The sequence below is a fragment of the Bombus bifarius genome, unplaced genomic scaffold, assembly GCF_011952205.1.
Source record: "Bombus bifarius isolate JDL3187 unplaced genomic scaffold, Bbif_JDL3187 scf7180000009125, whole genome shotgun sequence".
Classification (NCBI taxonomy): Eukaryota; Metazoa; Arthropoda; class Insecta; order Hymenoptera; family Apidae; genus Bombus; species Bombus bifarius.
In genome coordinates, this window is record NW_022884914.1 from 4,037,345 (window position 1) to 4,057,652 (window position 20,308).

The 20,308-nt window shown below is 40.0% G+C and overlaps 1 protein-coding gene and 1 long non-coding RNA gene across 2 annotated transcripts; one reads left to right on the forward strand and one right to left on the reverse strand.

Moving 5' to 3' along the window:
• Positions 1 to 1,065: 1,065 nt before the first annotated feature.
• On the reverse strand, positions 1,066 to 2,433 carry LOC117213657. Its single transcript, XR_004488698.1, has 3 exons — positions 2,298 to 2,433; positions 1,707 to 1,972; positions 1,066 to 1,590 (listed from the first exon to the last, which is right to left on the reverse strand). It is a non-coding gene; the product is annotated as an uncharacterized LOC117213657 (long non-coding RNA).
• Positions 2,434 to 10,024: 7,591 nt separating this feature from the next.
• LOC117213630 lies at positions 10,025 to 10,705 on the forward strand. The gene has a single exon (XM_033459129.1). The coding sequence runs from the start codon at positions 10,035 to 10,037 to the stop codon at positions 10,569 to 10,571; it is 537 nt and encodes a 178-aa protein (XP_033315020.1). The 5' UTR covers positions 10,025 to 10,034; the 3' UTR covers positions 10,572 to 10,705.
• Positions 10,706 to 20,308: the final 9,603 nt, after the last annotated feature.

Below are 20,308 nucleotides of genomic sequence, written 5' to 3' on the forward strand. Positions count from 1 at the left end.
GGAAGCACGCTGTTCACCGACAATGTGCACATTTGTCAGGAGAACAGTATCGATGAGCACTTCATTTCTCGAGATCGTGGAAAGTCCTCGAAAGCACACGCCCAGGTTATTCCAGCTGTGATTTGGAAAGTCTTGTATGGTGTTTTGGATTTATTTGAGTTTCGTATAATTCATATGTTGGTATCTTTGTTGTGTATTCCTGGAATTTAGAAATGTTTCTTTGTTAGAAATTGGGTATTAAGTTACTAGTGAATGATGGTTATTGGATGAATCTGAGGATGTAAGTTATGGTTCATGTTGTAAAAATATGTACGTTAGTAACAATTAGCCGTTTGCTTCTTTTCGACAGTAAACTTAGGAATATCATGAAAAATCTTAAAATTGAATATCAACTATGAATGGACAATGAAATTGAAATATGTAGCTACAAGAAGTCTGACATCTCGGATAGTTCTATTCATGAAAATGGCCTCGTAGATATTTGTCCATTTTCCAACTGTTTCTTTGTGGTTCCTAGCTTTCAATGAAAACTTCCTCTACTGCGCCTTAATTTGTGTTACCAGTGATCCTGGCATCGTCATCAACCCTTGTAGACCTGCACGTTCACCGTGTGGTCATCCGTTATGGTTACCGGGCAAGTCACTGAAATCTTTGTCCGGAACGATCCGAACGCCGATGCAACGAACGTTAATGAGTATTGATGTCCTCGCAATCGATCGACCGCCGCGATACCGCTTAGCGGAACTCGCATCACGCGGAAAACTTCCACGTAGCCGTATAATACGGTCCATATCGATGATTGAACCATTGATATAGTTATCGATACCAGACATTTGGGATTATTTTTAAAAGGAGATGCGTTTTGAAAATGTTAAAAAGTCGACTGAAGGCTCGTTGAACATATTCAAATTTCTTTTGGAACGTATTAAAGAGTAATAACAGTTTTTCCGAGATGAGTCCTTTAAGCTGTGTAATTTGTGAAATGTTTGACATGGACATAAATGTTAATCGAACATCTCAAGCTTGTAGATCAAATTAAAAGGTGTAATATATATATAAATATAAATGTTTGCGAGCATCTATTTTGCAAACAGTGTTCGTGAACTATTCGTCGACAAGACACGTCTTTAAAAAGAGTATATACGAGTGAACCATCAAGGTGATGCAAATTCGTGCGAACTGCGAAGACTAAAGGGTACCTGCACGCGATTCTACCCTCTTGATCGCGATCTTTCGGCAATCCCTCGCTAGTCGTTGGTTGTAGCGTGGATCAGCGCGCAGAGGTAGCGCACAAGATGACGTGCGGCAAACATCAAAGCGTTCGACATCTTTTTAAGGCCGCCACCGCCTTAGAACTCGTTGAACTGGCTCCTCCTTTCTCTCTTCCCTTCGTGATTCCACTGTATTCGTCTATCTTCATCGCGTATCGTTTCTCTGCCGTTCTCCTCATCGAACTGACTCGTGAAGGATCTCGACGATGCTGCCGTGTGCGTATATGTTTTTTTCTTTCTGTCTTTCCTTCTGCGTTTCGTTCTTTTTCTTGGTCTTGTTAGGTGTTCAGTGTTCTTTCTCCCAGTTGATGAACTTGGCCTGGATAAGGATATACGCAGCTATGTATTTCGTATGCATAACCGCGCAGACGTTCGACTGATTGTGAGTAATGAGGGGAAGGGAGTATACGAAAGCGAATGGTGATCGTCTTTTACCTTGATTTCTACCGTTTCTTTGCCGCGGTTTCCACTTTCGTCGATACGAATCTTGTTTTAAACGATTTTATTCTCTTGACTCATAGCATCGAGCTGCAGTTATGGTACGATGATTAATAGCGGAAAATTATATTTGTAGTTTCAAGTTTCATTAAAACGTGGTATTTTCTTGTATAACTCCTCTTTCCTTATATCTCTATTATCCTTCACAATATTTACGCAAGCATTCGATCAATCATTTATTTTATCACGCGTGTCAATTGCATCTAAAATTAAAATAAGTTTCATTAAATTTTTCTCAGCGGAAAACCTTCAAATCGAAGGACTGTGTAATGAACTTATTGTTTTAATTCTTTGCAAGTGTAAATAGTAATATCTACGATTATAGAATAGAATTAACTTCTAAACACTAATGCTCCTGATCGATTCATATACAATAATTAATATGATATTTTCTCAAAAAAAAAGAACGTAACAATACAAAAATCTATCTTCATGAAAGCGTTCGTGTTACAGGAAACCTTTATGCCGTTACAAGGTCTAACCTGACGCACGCAAACAAGCAGCAGAAAATGGTCCTGCCAGGCTTACCCGGTAAAACGGCGCTGGCAATTTTGGGAAAAATTCCGGACAACGATTCAGGTTCGGTCTTGACACCTTTTGTCAACGGAGGATCATCTTCGATGACGTGCCCTTTAAAATCAGATAACGAGTCCAGAGTAGCGCTGGCATCGCGGTAGGCAACTTGATATTGTTCGGTCAGGCAGATTAGACTCTGTAGAATCGTAGAAAAGAGATTAAGGGTATCCAAATATCCAAGTCCTGGTTAATAACGAGGCTAAGCAGCAAGCAGCGTGTATCGTTCTAAAGTCTTGGCCTATTTTACAGCTACGTCTGTATCGCTGGCACCGTTTATCGCCACTGGTCGTCCTAACCTCTACAAAAGACGCCTCGTATCCTGGCACCTTGCACTTGTCAGCCATCCTCGTTTTTCACGGATTCATTACACTTAACGGAAGATTTATTATTTAAAAAGGATTACCGCTAATTCGACAGATACTTGGCTCTCCAACAAGAACAGAAGGCTTGTTCCTAGGGAAGATAAGAAATAAGCGATTATCCTTTTGGGTTTTAACCAAAAATTGAAAGATGCTAACGTTGCATGAGATTTTTGAGTTTGTGGAATGAAGAACCGTTGGAAGTTCTGCATGGTAAAGTTTGAAAATTAAGTTGTTTGTTTCATGAATATTTAGTTAGGAATATTATTCCTTGATCTGTCAAAAGTAATTGACTTTACATTATCGCTAGTTTAAGAAATAAAAATAATGTAGACGCGAAATCTCAACAACATCTTTCATCACTCATGTCATGACTCATTATCTCTTTGTCAACCGTATATCTTTCGTTTTTCTGCGCACGAATGAAACAAGTTTCAACGATATTCGTGCTTCTTACGATTTCACTTTCAATCTTATATTATTTTTTTTCCTTTAATCCTCGTGTTCGCGATAAGATTGCACCCTTCTTATTTTGCTATTCTTTATCTGGCCCGCTTAAAAAAAAAAAAAAAAAAATCGTTCAAACTCGATAGAGGACGAATACGTACACGAGGGGGAATGTTAGAAATTCCTGGTCGTATAGTGTAACGCTCCGTTGACACGATGATGGATCGTCCACCTTGACCGGACAGGTAGTCGTACATTCACACTAGCGCGCTGAAAGTGTATAATCGTGGCGGCACGCAGATACCTTTACAAGGGTCAACAACTCCATCAAAACGTGAAAATCATCTGATACGATGTTCGACCCGGTTGCTGGCAAACTTGCCATGCGATGAACCTTAACACATTCACGAAATCCAGTGTTACATGATCGTTCTCAATAAACAATAGACGTACATATACATATGTATATATTTAATTATGAATACACATATGTGTATATTCATAATTATATAAATATTGTAAATATAAATATTCTACACTTCATGAATGTAAATATTCTTTTATATAAGTACATCTAAATAACGTTTATTATTTCCTCTCTTCTGTTATATAAATTATTATCATAATAATAGTAGATTCCATCTTTCAAGGAATATTCTTGGAATAAATGTATACATACAATATCTATCCGTACATTTAAACAAGATCTAAAGAGATATTGTTATCTTTATCATCATAAAATTATACTAAGTCATGCTGTATTACTTAACGTTTATTTTTATCGAATCTCAAAATCGTAAAATCTTCGCAACGACTTTGAAGAACCATTTGTGATCATTTTTATCAAAAGATGGTACTAATAGATCCAATTATTAGTATCCAATTATCTTGAACAATAAAGTTTAGTCCCTATTTCTAATACCTGTACAGAACTTGGGAAAGAAGTAGTGAAAATACGAGGAGCGCGTCGGAATTCTATCCGTAAATGCGTATTAATTCCTTAGCCACAGTCATGTTATAGGATTCCCGCAAACTAGATTCGGGTTTGAAGAAGAATGGACGAAGGGTGAGCGATTACAATAAAGGTCTTTGCACGAGCAGCTAAGAGTTAAGTCGTGGGTAATAATTACCGATCCCTCGTTAGCACTGCCAATAGAGTGCCTCGCCCACCTGCCCACGGTTATAATAATATAAGCCGCCTCTTTTGCGGTTCGCAGCCCTCGCACGTGCCGTAGTCGGGAGTCTCCTTTATTCGTTTTCTGCCCTTCGTTTCTCACCCTTTGTGTGATCGACCGCTGCATCGGTACTTCCACTCTATATCTCTTTGTTCATCCTTCCTACAAGATTTACAGATTTCTAAAAGAGATTCTTGAAGTTGTGTAACTAATTTTTAAGTTATGGTCAAACTGTTGGCGAACAGGTTAGGGTCAGATATCTTGGAATCTTTCTTTTGGTAGGTGTTAGTTATCTTAATTTTACGAATGAAATTTTATTGACTTAGGATGACAAAGTTATGTATGCTGTGTTTTTTTTCGGGTTTAGTTTAGATCTGTGACTTTGGTGAGTTGAATTTTATTACTATTTTACTAATCATTGCAAAGTGTTATAACAATGTCAGAGAATATTTTGAAATTATAGACTGGAGAGGAGAGCTTCGGAGGGATAAATTTAATTATACAGAGTTAAATAATGGGTAACGAGATTGTCACATGAAAAAGTATGGACATGCCAGCAAGAAAAACAGAAAGTAGGAATTCAGGTTATGTTTTAATTCTTCGTGTTCTTGTACAAGCAACAAGATTCTTGTTCAATTAATTGCGTTATTCAGAAACGATCAATCAGCAATTAGCTATGTACTGTCCAGCCTGGGGTGAGCAGACCGTGCAATCTAAAACAGACTAGGACATGGTGCATGATACAATTATAAATTATCTCGGTGGATTATTCGTCTTGAACGAAATGTATCATTAAATCGTTAGTACTTATACACATCGGTAACAATTATCAATAAAATCTGTATTCATCCAGATGTACAATTGTTTTATTGTATTTTATTAATGTACAGATACTCCAGACAGATTTTAGGGGGTTGGCCCTTAACAAGAAACTTCTACAATTATGAGATTAAAAATGATCAAAGACGAATCAATTCCAGTTAGATAGATTTTAGTCTTTTCATCCTGTACAAAGATGGAACGACACGCAGAAAAATAGAAGATTCCTAAATGAAGAAATTATAAGTATTCCGAGGGAGTGACAGTCCAAATGACAAATCGTCATCTAATAAACATCTGCAGTCTACTCTATACAAAGCAAATATTCTCTCGCCAATGATACTCGTACAAAAGAATCTTCTCTAATCCAAGCAACGTGCAAACGATCTAAAGCAGTATCACGAACAACCGGAGATATTGACTCTAATTATGGATCTTGAGACCTTGACCACCCCTGTTCGGTACATTTACGTCGGCCTCGAGCGTTCTCGCGGTTTATTTTTCCCTGCCAATTTGCAACGAGAGGTTGGGCCCGCGAAAGACGCCTTTGGCGGAACAAGATGGAGAACACGCAAGAGGAAAACCGGTGCGTCTCGAACGAAGAGGACGAAGAGGACGAGGAGGAAGGTACAGGAAGAAAAAAGAGATCGATCTGGTCACACATGACAATGTACGACGAAGGCATGATGGATGAGGGGGCGGCTAGTTTACGTGATCGGGACATGATCGCCGGCAAACGGGGTGGTCCGTCTGTCCATGTCCACTCAGTTTTCTCTTTCTTTCGCACGAGGCTGGCTCGTCCCCGCGTCTTTCGCCCTTCCTGCGCCTCGAATGCAACACACGCGCGTACGAACGCACCCCTGTCACTGGTCTGACCGATCTTGTTGTCATATTCGACGGACGCGACCGTATAGCTGGGAAGAGCTGCTCCCTTACTGGATCCTGCGTGCCAGCCAGTGCCTTTTATGCCGTGTTCACACCACATATTGACGAAAAACGGTCGTGAGCATGTTCGCGATGCTAGAAAATGAGATGGTCTCTTATTTCTTATCAATAAATTGTTTTTAGATGTTAGATTTTTAGTTTTAACGAAAAGAGAACCCAATGATGTAGTGCTTCGATAACGTTAGATTTATATACTAAAATTCTTCGTAACTCAGTTTTGTTGCAATTCAACTAAAATGCTTTATCAAAAAATTACGTCCAATATGCCAGACAACAACTAATTTATCACAAAATACCAACGCTACACTTGCGACTATCGTATATGGCTATTTCACCACGCAATCAAAGATCGATTTTCTGCTACAAATTCCATCCTCCCAATCTATCAGCACCGCTCTACCAAACCCGTAACTTCAAAGGCCCTCTCAACGAATCAAATCGATCAATACGATCTGGAAGATCGTTCGCAGGTTCCATGTTGTTTCGGGGTCTCTCGTTCTACGGTTTAAAATTCAGATCGTTCCACCGACTTGGTCGGTCGCCTTACCGCGTTCCATACGGCTCCTTCACTCTCTCTCTCTCTCTTCTTCTTATACTAGATTTTCATACGGAACGCGACGAAATGCCGTTGAAATTCGTACGGACGTGGTGGATAGAAGCGGATGAAACTCACGCTGTGACGCGTTACGAGCGTACGGGAGCACACAGCGACTTTTTTGACGAAGGAACGAATCACGGGAGAAGTTTTAGAGGTCCACGCGGAGAAACCAGTAGCCCCTCGTCGAAGTATCCCGCTGACCTTTCTTTCCTTCTCTCGTCTGCTCGATTCTCTCTTTAACAGTGGTGGATCGTCGTGAAGTTCTGACACAAGGAATGCTTTGCTTGATGCCGAGAACGAACCAAGCTACCTTGTTCGTGCTACCGGCCCGAAACGCGAACCTCCAAACGTCTTCCTCCTGTCGTTCCTCTTTGATTCTATGCTGCGCCGCGTCTTGTTCCGATGTTACGTTTCTGGCAGCGACGTTGATTCTTTAGACTTTAGATATATCAGAGCGAGCCGCGCGAAACCATCGTACGCTGTCTAGTTTGAAGAATTCTTAATTAAATCTCGATTGGACGTTCTTTTGGCAGCGCTTGAAACGAAGGGAACCACGCTCGCTGTGATGTGGATCATTGGGTCTGGGATGAGTGTACGAGGTGATGGGGCTATTAGTAGGTTTTTCTCTGTCTTGAGCGTTCTTATACGGTATGGAAAGATCGCGATAAGGTATAGCGAGGAACTTTAAGAAAGTCTTCCAATTGGTTAGAGTACACACTTATGTACAGTAGAATCTCGACTAACCGACGTGATGCGGATCGGATCTACCTTGGATAATCGAAAATTCGGATAATACAGAAAGTTTTATTAGCGTTTATAAATCGTATAATAAGATCGTAGAAAACATATTGCTAATGTAATATTGTGCTCGTATTTAGGCGTAATTCATTGTTTAATCGGTCGAAAGATTGATTCGCTGCTTTCACGACGTGCCTAACTATTAACGTTCTCGTACTATACGAGTTAAAATTGAAATTTGAAAAAGATGAAGTTATGGTAAAGTTCAAAACACCTCGGATAATACGAAATTTCAATTAAACGGAACTCGGATAACCGAGACTCCACCGTATTTATGGGGAAAATTTGTTCGATTTGAACTATTTAAACCGTTTTTAATCTAAAGATTTGAACATTTGAAGTAGTTGTTAATTTATCGTATTAACTAACTTCGAATTCTATGATTTTAGAAATGTCTAACAGAGGGATGATTCGATCAACAGTATAACTAAAATCATAAGAAAATACAAAGGAATCCAATCAACCATAAGCATGTTAAACGTATGCAATACATTTCTTCATCTAACACAAAATTTAGCAAACTCTAAATTCAACTTACGAGAATGGAATACCTGGCGATGTCATTATCGGCTTTTCATTCGTAAAATATCACGACGTTACAATCGTGGTCGTGCGATAACGCAGAAGGGCAATCAAGAAAATTACGGTTAAGGATGTTAAACCACGAGGGCATAAGGAACGAAGGGGATGGCTGGGGTTTTAGGATAGAGTCGAGTTCGGATCGACGTTTTCCCTCCTATCGAGACAAATGCACGAGCCTGATATCCGCGTAGAAGCGTCTATCGATCCTGGCCGTCGAAGGTCATTCGTTTTCATCCTAAATCCAGCGAGATTGAGGGACGCGACTCGATAAATGCCGGCGCAGAAATTGATTTAGAAGATTTTCACGGATCGTTTGCCGGCGCGGAACCCGTGGACAGAGAAACGGAGAACGCGTGTCGTTGTGCGACTCCACGTCGATGTGTAACGTGCTCGATCACACACAGATGACCAATCAGGGAGCCAACTGTTTTCCAAGAGTTGGGAAACCGAGAATGGTCCGCTGTTGTTATCGTGTTCCCTATACGTGCCCCCTCAATGATCCTTCTCCAACAGATTCCTTCTGTTCTCGAGCTGCGTTTTATAGCGCCTCGTACATTCTCGCGTCTTAACCATGCCAAAACCCCTCGATCATTTTCAACCGTGCTTTTCCTATATTTTCTTTGCTAAACAATATCTTAAGTTCAAGCAACATGCTACATCCTTTTGACTATTGTCAATCGTATTTCTTCTATATCTTTCTTCTCTGTCTTTTATCAAACATTTTCGTAAGATCGAGAAAATACGAAAGAATCGTCGTCGATTTCTCGTTTCAATTTTTTGTTTAAACGTTCAGGGGTTTACTGTTATTTATTGAAACGAGAAGGAAATTTGAGAAACGCGGCAGAGTCAAGCATTGCGGTTTAAGTATTAGCTTGATACTAGTTAAACAGGGTGGTTGGTAACTGGTGGTACAAGCGGAAAGGGGGTGATTCTACGCGAAAAAAGAAGTCGAAAATATAGAATAAACATTTTTTTTTTTTTTAATTTTTCCATCGAGACAACGATCTACAGTGAGATCCGTTATAACATACCGCACGCGTACCGAGCGGAAATTCAAAGTCGATTTTCTCGAAAACAAAGCCTCAAACGAAAAATTTTTATTCTATATTTTCGACTTCCTTTTTCGCGTAGAATCACCCCCTTTCCGCTTGTACCACCAGTTACCAACCACTCTGTATAATCGATAATAAAAAGAATCTTTAATTCTTTTATTTAACAATACAGTCAAAACTGTGGAAAAAATCGTCATTGCTATTTATTTCGCTATGTCAACAACGTCGAAGGATGTAAAGAGTACGTGAAACTCTTTTACACACACGCAATATGCGCATAGAAGTGTGTACACATGTAGATACGTATATATAGGGGTTGACATATCGCGTAAGTTAAGATAATTGGTCGTACGACGATCGGGACAAATATTATTTCGCGTAAGGGCGTACAGGGATTATATTTGTATGATAATACCACATGCATGGGTGGTTCCCTATAATGGCAAAAAGGGGACACGATATTTGGGGGACCGTCCTCTCGATTCGTTTCGCTATTATTCGTTGTAATCGTCGCTTCATAAATATTCGCGAATTGACTTCTCTCTTGCCGATCGTTTACATAACACAAGCATTGTAAAAGTGATATGAGAAAGATACGTAAAAGCACCTTTAACACTAAGTTTACTAACTAAGTTCAAACTTCGAAATGAAATATCTCAAAAACCATAGCTTTAATTTTAACCATTTTGCATCGTAAATTAATCATTTCATCTAAAGAATTTATACACACAATTATTTTTTCCTAGGCTTTCTAATTTTTGAAATCTGTATGTAGTATACCTATCTCTACGAAACCCGTCAAATTAACCGTTTTTCAAAGACTGTGCAAAAGTTTCAGTTATTGTAGACAATGGGATAATTGAATTTGGGCACAGTATTTTCTTTTTTTGATTAAACTCTCTTTTCTAGCAATTATGAGTAAATCCAGGAGATATAATAAGATATTGAACATAATTGTCAACATCAATGAAGATTGTTCTGAGGATACCTCCGAAGAAGATCAATATGAATTAGGCCAAAGCGAAGCTGACAGTGAAAGTTCTGAATACACTGAAGGTGGAGAGATAGAAGGACCTTCGGGTAATGAAGAGGAAAACTTCTTGAAAATGTTTCGTAACAAGAAAAGGATGCGTATTTTTTCTAGTTTGAACTTCGAGGATGAAAGGACGAGTATTCCAAGCACATCCCAAAATGTAATGGGTGAAATTGAAATTGCAATCGACGGGATACAGTGGATAAAACTGAACGCAGGCGGATCTAGGGGTAGGACGCCCGTTCATATGATATTCAAGGATATCACAGGGCCTATTGGCTATACTAAGAGAAATATTATGTCGGGTTGTGTAACCAGTGCTTTCGAATTGATAATTGACAGACACATAATGGAACACATAAAAGATTGCACTGAAATCGAGACGCATCGAGTTTTGAAAAAAGACGGACAATCATAGTTGCTGAGTTACGTAGTTTTCTAAGAATTCTATATACCCGGGGCGCATATGAAGCGAGATCATTGATAGCCTCCGAAAGATTACAAACAGATAAATTTGCGCTGATATCCGAAATATAGAACAGATTTCTAAATAATAGCCAGGCTTGTTACAAGTCATATGAAAATATCTCAATAGATGAACAATTATTTCCAACGAAAGCCCGATACAGGTTTACGTAATATATGCCGAATAAGCCTCATAAATTTGGTATTAAGTTTTGGTTTGCAGTTGACGTCCAAACAAAATATATTTTGAATGCCTTCCCTCATATGGGGAAACATGAAACTCTATGCTCAGGGAAAAAAAGAACGAGGTGATTTTATTTTCTTCAAATTTATATAAATCAGAAAACTGCACGCTTACTGTGTATAAAAGTAAGCCTAACGTAAAAGTCCTTCTTCTAAGCACCAAACATACAGGTATACAAGTAGAAGACAATTATAAACGTGTTCCAGAAACCATTGCTTTTTATAATAAAACAAAGTTTGATGTGGACTTCGTTGACCAGATGGCACGCAAATATAGTGTGAAAGCAGGGAGTTTCCGATGGCCCCTTCAAATTTTTTTTCGATATTTTAGATATCGATTTTTCGATTATCGATGTAAAGAGTGTACCGGATCGAAATTATCCAGAAAGTTCATATTTTGCCAAAGATCAGACGCTTCATTTCTATCACTTTCAACGTCCGAATTGCGAAAAAGTTGCCAAGTGGGCTACTACAAAAAAAATAGACGCAATAATTGTTGTATATATTGCAAAAAAAGATCGTATGCGGAAAATATACAAACAAAATTCAGTATATTTCTAAAAAATGTGCTCAATAAATACGATTACCCTATAACGTTAATGTTATTGTTATCATTTCCGTGATAATAAAAAAAAGGCTTTTTACTTATTAATAATTTATTTAAACGTGAAGCCTAATATTGTTCAATTCCGACTTAATTTGAATAAATCGATTTTTTAAAGAAAATACGTATTTTCGTTTACCCGTCAATTTGACGGGTCCTCGTAGAGATAGGTATAAAAAAAACGTCCGTAAACCTAGTGTTAACAAGACGATAATTTTTAAGACACACAGAGATTCACAAAACTATTTCCACGCTTACCATCCAAACTTCTATGAATATATTATATGTGTCATACAAAATTGTTAACGATTTTATCAGCCCTGCAACGAGGCACGATTATCGTGATTGTACCGATGAAATTCGAAACAAGAACGAAACATTTACTCAGCCCCTGAAACGTAACCGTTCTCTCCGAGCGTCTCTTTCAATTAATTCGATCGCATTGTCTTTTTAGCATATCGGACGAGGCAAAGGAAGGATCCAAAGGCAGCGCGAGCCTTCAAACAATAGAACGCGAGACAGCTTCATATCCATGGGACGTGGCCATCGGTCTGGAAAAAATCCGGAGCGACACGTTCGAACGATTCGAAAATTCGGTAGCTTTACGTTCCCCTGAAGATGATACCGTTGTTGCGTCCCTAGGGTGCCTTTGTAACCAGCGGCCACCGCCACCCCCGCGCGAAAGCCTCTGCTTAAGGGTCGGATAGGAGGAAGAAACAAATCCGCCACCTTTGGATATGAGAAGACGAGCGATGGCCGCCGCGATAACCGATCGGTAAGCCGTCTAGGAATGTGGCCTCCTCTCCAGCTCCCTTTCTATTTTATTCCTGCCTCTCTTCCCTTCTCGGTTCCAAGAGTGCCTGACACGACATCCGAGAAGCCTTCATCAGGACCCTGATATCGAATGTGTCCGCTGTTACCCCGTCAACCGTCCACGAAGGATCGAATACTCTCTTTGACTCTCTCGATCGTGGTCAACGCCGAGATCCCTCGACTTTTCAGAATTTCTAAAGGCGACGTGCGTGTGCTTTTTTGTTTTCTTCTTTTCGTGTAGACTACCCCGGTAGATAGGATGACGGCGAAGCTGGTGAAATGGTAAAGAAAAGAGCTGGAAAGAAGTGTGGATGGTCTTGGTTTTTTTTTTTTTTTTTTTTAGAAAAGAAGCTAAGGTAGCGTAGAAGGTGACGGTATTAAGTATTAAGTCTAAAGAGATGATGTAAGGTAGTTTTAAAGTATAATTCTCTATGCATTTGGAAACATTAAAAGTATATATGTAGAAAATATATAGAAAATTATTTGTGAATGGCGCGTCATAGAGAAAATGGCAACAATTTTGAAAGAATGCAATATGATATTCTTTTCCAGATAAATAACCATGGACTACGCACCTATGTATCCTAAGGAATCTTCTATATATTCCAAACTTACCTTTCCTTAATGTATGTGTAAGCATACACCTCTAGTTGCACGAATCTGCTCAATATCACGTCATTCCTTCTTTCTCGAGAAAGCTCACAAAGTTCGGAATAGTCAAACTTCGGCGAAGCGATCAGAAAAATTCCCGTCACGATGCACACGGCGGCGTCCACGTGGAAACGTACGAAGAAAGGATCTTAACCTCTAGCCGGCTCTCCTTGCTCTCACGATTTTAATCCGTGGAAATTGTGTCGGCAAACACGACGATTGTTCGCTAGGAGAGAAAGAGAGGAAGAAGCGCGCGCAGCTTGATCTGTCACGGGCATTGAGGATCGCGGTCGGATGATCACGCGTAAGCACGTTATTCGCAGCGGCTTTTCAGCCGTGGTATCGTTGCCTCTTATAGGGGTTGGACATCGCAGCGCGCCGCTCCACACGGAGGGGATGGGGCAAGTAAGTCCCACCACCGTCACTACGCGGATTATCTCTGGGCGGCGCGGACCGACACCGGCTTTTTTTCCTACCTGGACAGCTAGGTCGTCCAGGATCCCGAGTTACCTGGTTCGATTCCCCACTGATCGCGACAATGGCTGATATTTGTGGGTAATAGGGTGTTTCCTAAGTTTCCTTAGTCTCGCACACTGTGTATTTCGTTAGATACGTATCCTGATGAGAGAATGTAGAATAAATTGTGAACACACAGAGCACACCGCCTTGCGTCTTCATTTGGTTTTTGCTGTTTTTTAAAAATGTGATTTACAGAAGTAAATTTTAAGAAATCGCACTTTTATTGATCAACGTGAGAATTACGCATTTGCGTTGCCTTTGTAACATCGAATACGATAAATTACTCCTAAATGATGGATAATACGAACTTAAGGATGTCAGAATAGTAATCCAATGGAAGAGACACTCTTTTTATATCGATGTATAAGCTGTTCAACAGAGAGCTCATCATTTGCAAACTTTTTATCGTTAACCATGTAATCAATTATATAGCAATAGAATGGGAATATTAGTAATAATGTTAATAGAAAACCTATGTAATCAAGCTCAGATTGCATTTCAATCTACTAGTATTCCTGCTTACATCCTAAACAAACTCCTACTTTTTCTATGAATACATCCGCAACTTATGCAGCCCAATCGGTATCCGGCGCCAAACATCAAACGCACGAAATAACACAACGCCGTCGGAACCGTCTCGAAAAAGGAAAAAAAGGAAGAAAGTAAAAAGAATCGCGGCAGATATCCGCGAGCAGCATCCTCCTGGGTCCTCGACGCTGTTACGGATCGCAGCTGTGTGCATCGGATCCAGGCTACCTAATTTTCGAGAGGGCGTATAGCGCGCAAAGGGGAGAAGAGGGGGTCAGAAACCACCTGGAATCCCCAGGATCAGGGGAGTGAGAGCATTCGAATGCGTCGAGCCGTACAACGAGCCGCCACAGAATAAGGGATGCTCTTCCAATCCTGTCCTTGTCTCTCGGGCCTTCAAACGCTGGCGCGCGCTTCTGAACCATGTTTTCAGCCTATGGTATCCATCCTATGGCACTTTTTACAGGGCACCGATATACTTATACATATAAGTGAACGACGTACCCTCGTTGTAACTACCCTTGGTTCGAAGGGTACCGGCGAGACTTAAACACCAGTATACTTACCGCATGTTGCCATAATGAGTGGAAAGGGACTTGGAGGGGATTTTGGGGCAAGAGATGTAGAGGGCAGAAAGCCCAGCTCGTTCCTCCTTTTCATCGAACGCCGCAAAAGGCGGCCGATGATGCCTCGAAAGAAAGATTAAAGCGCCCGCGATCCGAACGCCACGGTTTGTTTATCGGTCGCTTTTTCTTTTCCTTTTCTCTTTTTTTTTCTTTCTTTTCTTTTTCTTTGAAGGCGGTTCTCTTCTACTCGCGGCTTCTCTTCCTCGTTCCGCGCTTCCTCAAACGCGCGGCGCGCGCTTCGCGTTGCAAACGGACCGCCAGACTTTGGTTAATATGTATGTTACGTGGCTTTGATCCGAACTTTGGTTTCCTCTTTTTCCTTACCCGATTCTTTTCTTTTTGCCGCTTGCTTCTTTTCTATCCTACAAAGTACATATATGTACGTGTGCACACGCGATATATATTGAAGAGCGAAGCCGTTATTTTATTAGTTTTAAAAGGTTGTTTTGACGAATAAGATGATTTGGTTGGCGTTGGTGAGTACTATGTACTGAGGATTTGATTAGATTGATTTAGTGGATGCTTCTTTTGTCCGATATTTGTCTAACGTTAACATTTGTATATATTTGTCGTCAAAATATTTCAACGTTTCCTTGAATGTTGAAATTAATTGCAAACTTCAAACATGTTTAAATACATAGATCATGAAAATCGCTAAAGCCCCAAAGTTTTAAAAATACAGGCATACACAACATATAATACAAAAAACAAAGTGCAACGTATAAAAGTGAAGAAAAGAAAGCAAATATTCAAGAAAGCCTAATGCCGAGGGATAATCCTTTCATGTTGACTCCTCGGGTTCCATTACGCGTGTAGGATGTTCAACAAGCTGGTCCGGTTAGTTATTCGGCAAACGCCACCAGCAGCGTAATTATTATCGATATTGCGCTCTCCGGTTCGTGCATCGCCGCCTGTCTGCAAAATGTATTCCTCTGATGCGCATACCAACGTGTACAAGGGTTCAATCGCGGTTTGGCGAGGGGTTGGAAAATCGGCCAGGGGGATGCGCAGGGGGATGTTTCGTAGTAGGGCGGACCAGTGAAGGGAAAACATGGTGGCCACTGGTTGCGGCATTCATCAGAGGCGGTACTCTGCGTATACCTTTTGAGATCTCTCCTTTCTCCTCTCCTCTCTTCTCCATCTTCTCTACCTTTTTTTTCTCTTTTCTCTTTTCCTCTTTTCTCTTTCCCTCTTTCACTTCGATCGTTCACGTGTGTACACGTCGGTATACAACGAAACACCAAAGGGGGTTTGTGAAAAAAAAAAGCTTCTTCCATTGAGAATATTCGCAATAAAGGGAACCGCCTTCGTCGGCTCCTTTCACCTAATATTCCATTGCCGAGGGAAAAAAATCATCCGCCCGTATTTACACCTACTTTCGGCTACTTGGAAACGCATTATCGCGCTCCTCTCCGAGAGCACGGTCTACGGCCGTTTCTGAAAAGTTACACGATTTCACGGATACGCGCGTACCCAGTGTATTGTGTCGCGCACACTGGAGGTACCAATGATACGCCTTTTGTATTATTGTTGTTTCGTTTAAGCAGACTGCGGTGGATGGTTATTTTGATGGCTATTTAGCGTTTGGCAAGTGTTCCAAGCTTACGAGATCTATCGAATAGATCGTTCCTCCTATGTTTTTGCTAGATTATGTGGTTATTCCGGATACAGATTTTTGGTCTAGTTTATATCTGTAGTTACGACCCAATATTTTTAGTTATATGTGACGATGTAATTCATTTATTTATTATGTAGACGACTAACTATTAGATATTTTATTAAATGAAGATATAGTCGTTCGTAGAAGTTTCCTTTATTCGTAGTAAGGAAATTCGTAAATTTTTGAAGCCACTAGAAAATGTGAAAATATTCAGACTACAAATATCATGACGATATTTCCCCTATCGATACGTCGGTATTATTCGACATTCTTTTTCCTCGAGACTCAGCGTGTTACTATCGACATTAAGTAGCTCGTTAATCCACAAAGCCGTACTACCAAACCGTATGTAAAAACGCCATTAACTTTCTTTAACATGCTACACGTGTAAAAAGGAAAATTCGATAAAACAATTTTCTGCGACTTCTCAACGACGAATCCCATCTTCTGCCAGTATTACCACTGATTAAAAAAAGGGATAGAACGTATAACGAGTTGGCGTTTTCACAAAGCCGTAACACAATCGTGAAAAGAGCATTGAGAACGAGCGTTTGGGACGAGGAACAGGTAGTAGGAACGTTTCACAGGTAAAACGCGAAACGGGAACGGGACGGGATAGAAATCACGGGGAAACGACTTTTAATTACGGGACAGAGGGGAGGCGCGTACGCCGCGGCGAAAGAACGAGAAAAAACGAGAAGGGAGCGGCATGGATCAGAGGCACCACGAATGTTTTCAATTACATTTGCAGCACTCCCCAGCATCGGTGTCTGATTACACCGAGATGTCGGGAGGCTCGTTTGCCGCGAAATGCACTTGCCGTTTCGATGCCGCGCCTTGTGTTCCCGTCCTCGCTAAATCTGCCTATGTGTGTAAGAGCGGATTCACCTAACCCAATACATGCTAGTAGACCAAGCATTGCTTATTCGAATTTTTAATCGTCGGAATATTTATCTTTCTTTCGAGTGATATCAGGTAAACAAAATTAATGTTCTAAATCTATTCTTTATGTATCAACGAGTTTAGTGCCTGATCAGATTGTAGTTCTGAACTTACCATTAAACATCAAGATGCTAGGTAAACGATATAAATTAACCAAATAATATGGAGTACGAAAGAAAAATAATCTTAAGGAATCGGTTTAAAAAAGTTTTGTAATTTTATAGCTTAAAAATATACCGTGTAATACAAACTATAGTATACTACATATAACATGTTATATGTAATAAGTGATGATATTTATACGAAAAGTGCAAAATTTGATTATCCGATTGACCTGTAACTATTTATACGTTTTTATATTGTGCCAATAATTGAGATTACAGTATAGAAAGGCGAATCATCTGATTATCTTCTCTCTCTCATTCGAAATGTCCTCGACAGTTACTATCGATTCCCTTCTCGAAACTCGTCTTTCGGTAATCTGATACATTTTTTTGATCTCCGAGTGGGCCCACTTTTAGCCCTCTATGTAACCACTGAGAGATTAGGCGAAATATTTATATACTATGTTTCTTTCGGACGAAGTTACTGTGGGTCAAGGCTCTCAAAATACAATGTGCTCTGTATTTTCTTAAGAAATTTATCTTATCTTATATGTTGCTATCTGATCCATTCGATCGAGGTACAAAAAAGGCGCAAAGTTTATTCTTTGCAGTCTTTTCGCCGATATCTGTAATCGTATGACATGGATGCATGCAAAAATATTCACTAAAGAACAGGCAAAGCCACCATATATTCAGCTACCCGTGACACCGAGAACTTCCGGTGTCCTCACCGGAAGTACATGCAGCGAACCACGATCCAGCCACTGGATCATATTTCTCGTAGGATTTGCCACGTTGTTATGTCGAATTCACATGCCGTGAGATTAGCCTAATAATTAGGAAATGAGGCTGCCATTTAAAGCAGGCGGTTCTCGTAGAAAACGGATGTTGGGAAATATTTTTTCCGGGGATCCATTGCACGGTCTCGCTGTCATGAATGAAAACTTGACTCTCGGCGGGTATCAGCATTTCCGACTAGGTGAATTTCATATTCCACGGGTATTATTTGAACGATTAACGCGAATGGAAAAGCTCGTTGCCAGTCCCAGCCCTCGTATTGTTGGCAGCATTTTCAACCGAAGCATTTACAATTCTCTCTTTATTGCCTTTCGGCTTATCCGGATTGCGTCGGGCCGCGAGCGAGCCGCGTTTCATTCTAATAATAACCATTAAGTTAACGAACTGCAACGCGGCTGTTTGAACACCGCTGGACACAGGGATTAACGTACCATTAATAAGATTATCCGCGTAAACAATAGATTGTCCATTTCCGACCTCCGGCCATCCGATTTCGCCGGATATATAATGTGAGCCACGGGACTCGCGGTTTATTGAAAAACTCGATACACAGCCGCCAGAGATTTGCAAATGTGACAATTCGTATGCCAATATGGTGAAGATACGGTGTGGCGTTCACGACGAACTATGGCCTATAAAAGAAGGAGATTAGAAATTATTTGCTAGATATGATTAGATCATATTTTTCCCATTTTTTAGATTGATGTCGTACGATCAAGATTATTAGGTGGAAATATTTAAAGATGAACTACTGTATAGTGATTTATGATTTTTATTTTGTAGAAAAGTAAAAGTAACATGTATGTAATCTGATAGAACGTTATCTTAAATGTTTTTCACATTCCACCAAATAGTTTCTCATACAAAATATGTAAAAATATATGTAAAAATCGGTATCTTAAAAAATTACTCTTTAATAATTATTAATTGCCAATTTATAGTACACGTCGTTCAGCTTTTCAAAGTATTCTAAACTTCGCAAAAATGCAGAGAAGGAATAATTACATCTATGAAAAACTCCTCTACCAAAGAGATAATGAATAGTGGTGAACAGAAGTAAACGCAATAATTGAGAAGCGTTACAGACAACTGACCCATGGAACATCGATTTGGCACACTTTTGAGATAAACTTTCAGTCAGAAGTCAAGTGGAATTTCCGCAGCTAAACTATCCGATACGGCCGATGTTTGACATACACGTTTCACGAGCATCAGTCGATGTCCCAATGGTACGTGTCGTCGTCGTTTGCAACAGGAACGCATGGCTCCCGTCGATTTCAACTTTAACTTGATAAATCCAATTGTACGCGCTGGATAAGCTGAACGGTACACGAGGGGCGTGACGAAAGAGCCGCGTCGAAATTCTGACAACGATATGACTGTCCCACGTTTCACGGAAGCCACCTAATCCTACCGATACAAATGCTATTGATCTCTGTTCCATTATATAGTTCGATTTGAACGAAGATTTGCGTCTTTGATAGAAAATTTATCGAGAAAGAAGGAAGGATATCAAGGGATCAAGCGATTTCCTCGTTATTACTGAAACGTACTTTAATATTAAGACTACATTTTTTTATATTTTCAAAAACTAAATTGTCTTCCATATTGACAATGTGACACATAAAGATTCAGCCAAACTTAAATGATACTTACATGAACAACATCTATCAGTGAGTCGAGCACCGCTCGATATTAACAAAACCAAAATATAAGAATAGAATTTTGTTATACGGATTATACCGGTCATTTTTCACCCACTTAACCAATTTTCCAACGAAACCCACTTTTGTAGCCAACCAGTGCGGGTAATGGCCATTTAGCATTCTTAAAGATTCAGGACCCAAACCTATAGGATAAAGCTTAGAAGCTCACAACCTGTTGACAGAAATCCTTCGAATCAAATGGTAAATACTTTGCTTAAGATGGGTATTTCGTTAAAAAGGCAAACTGCATTTTCAAAGACCCCGGATAATATTTCTGGGAAACAAATTAACTGTACGAGAAGAGGCAAAAAAAAATGAAAGAAGATGATTATGGGGTTCTTTGTATCTGTGTTGATATAGGGACGGTTACAAACAATTCAGAGGAAGAAGTACAAGCGGAAGTATCGTTTGAATCGTCTGATCCATGCTTGTATTCGCGGAGCATTTTAATCGGGAGCCACGCGTAAAGAGGGTGCTCAGTTGTGGGATCAACGAC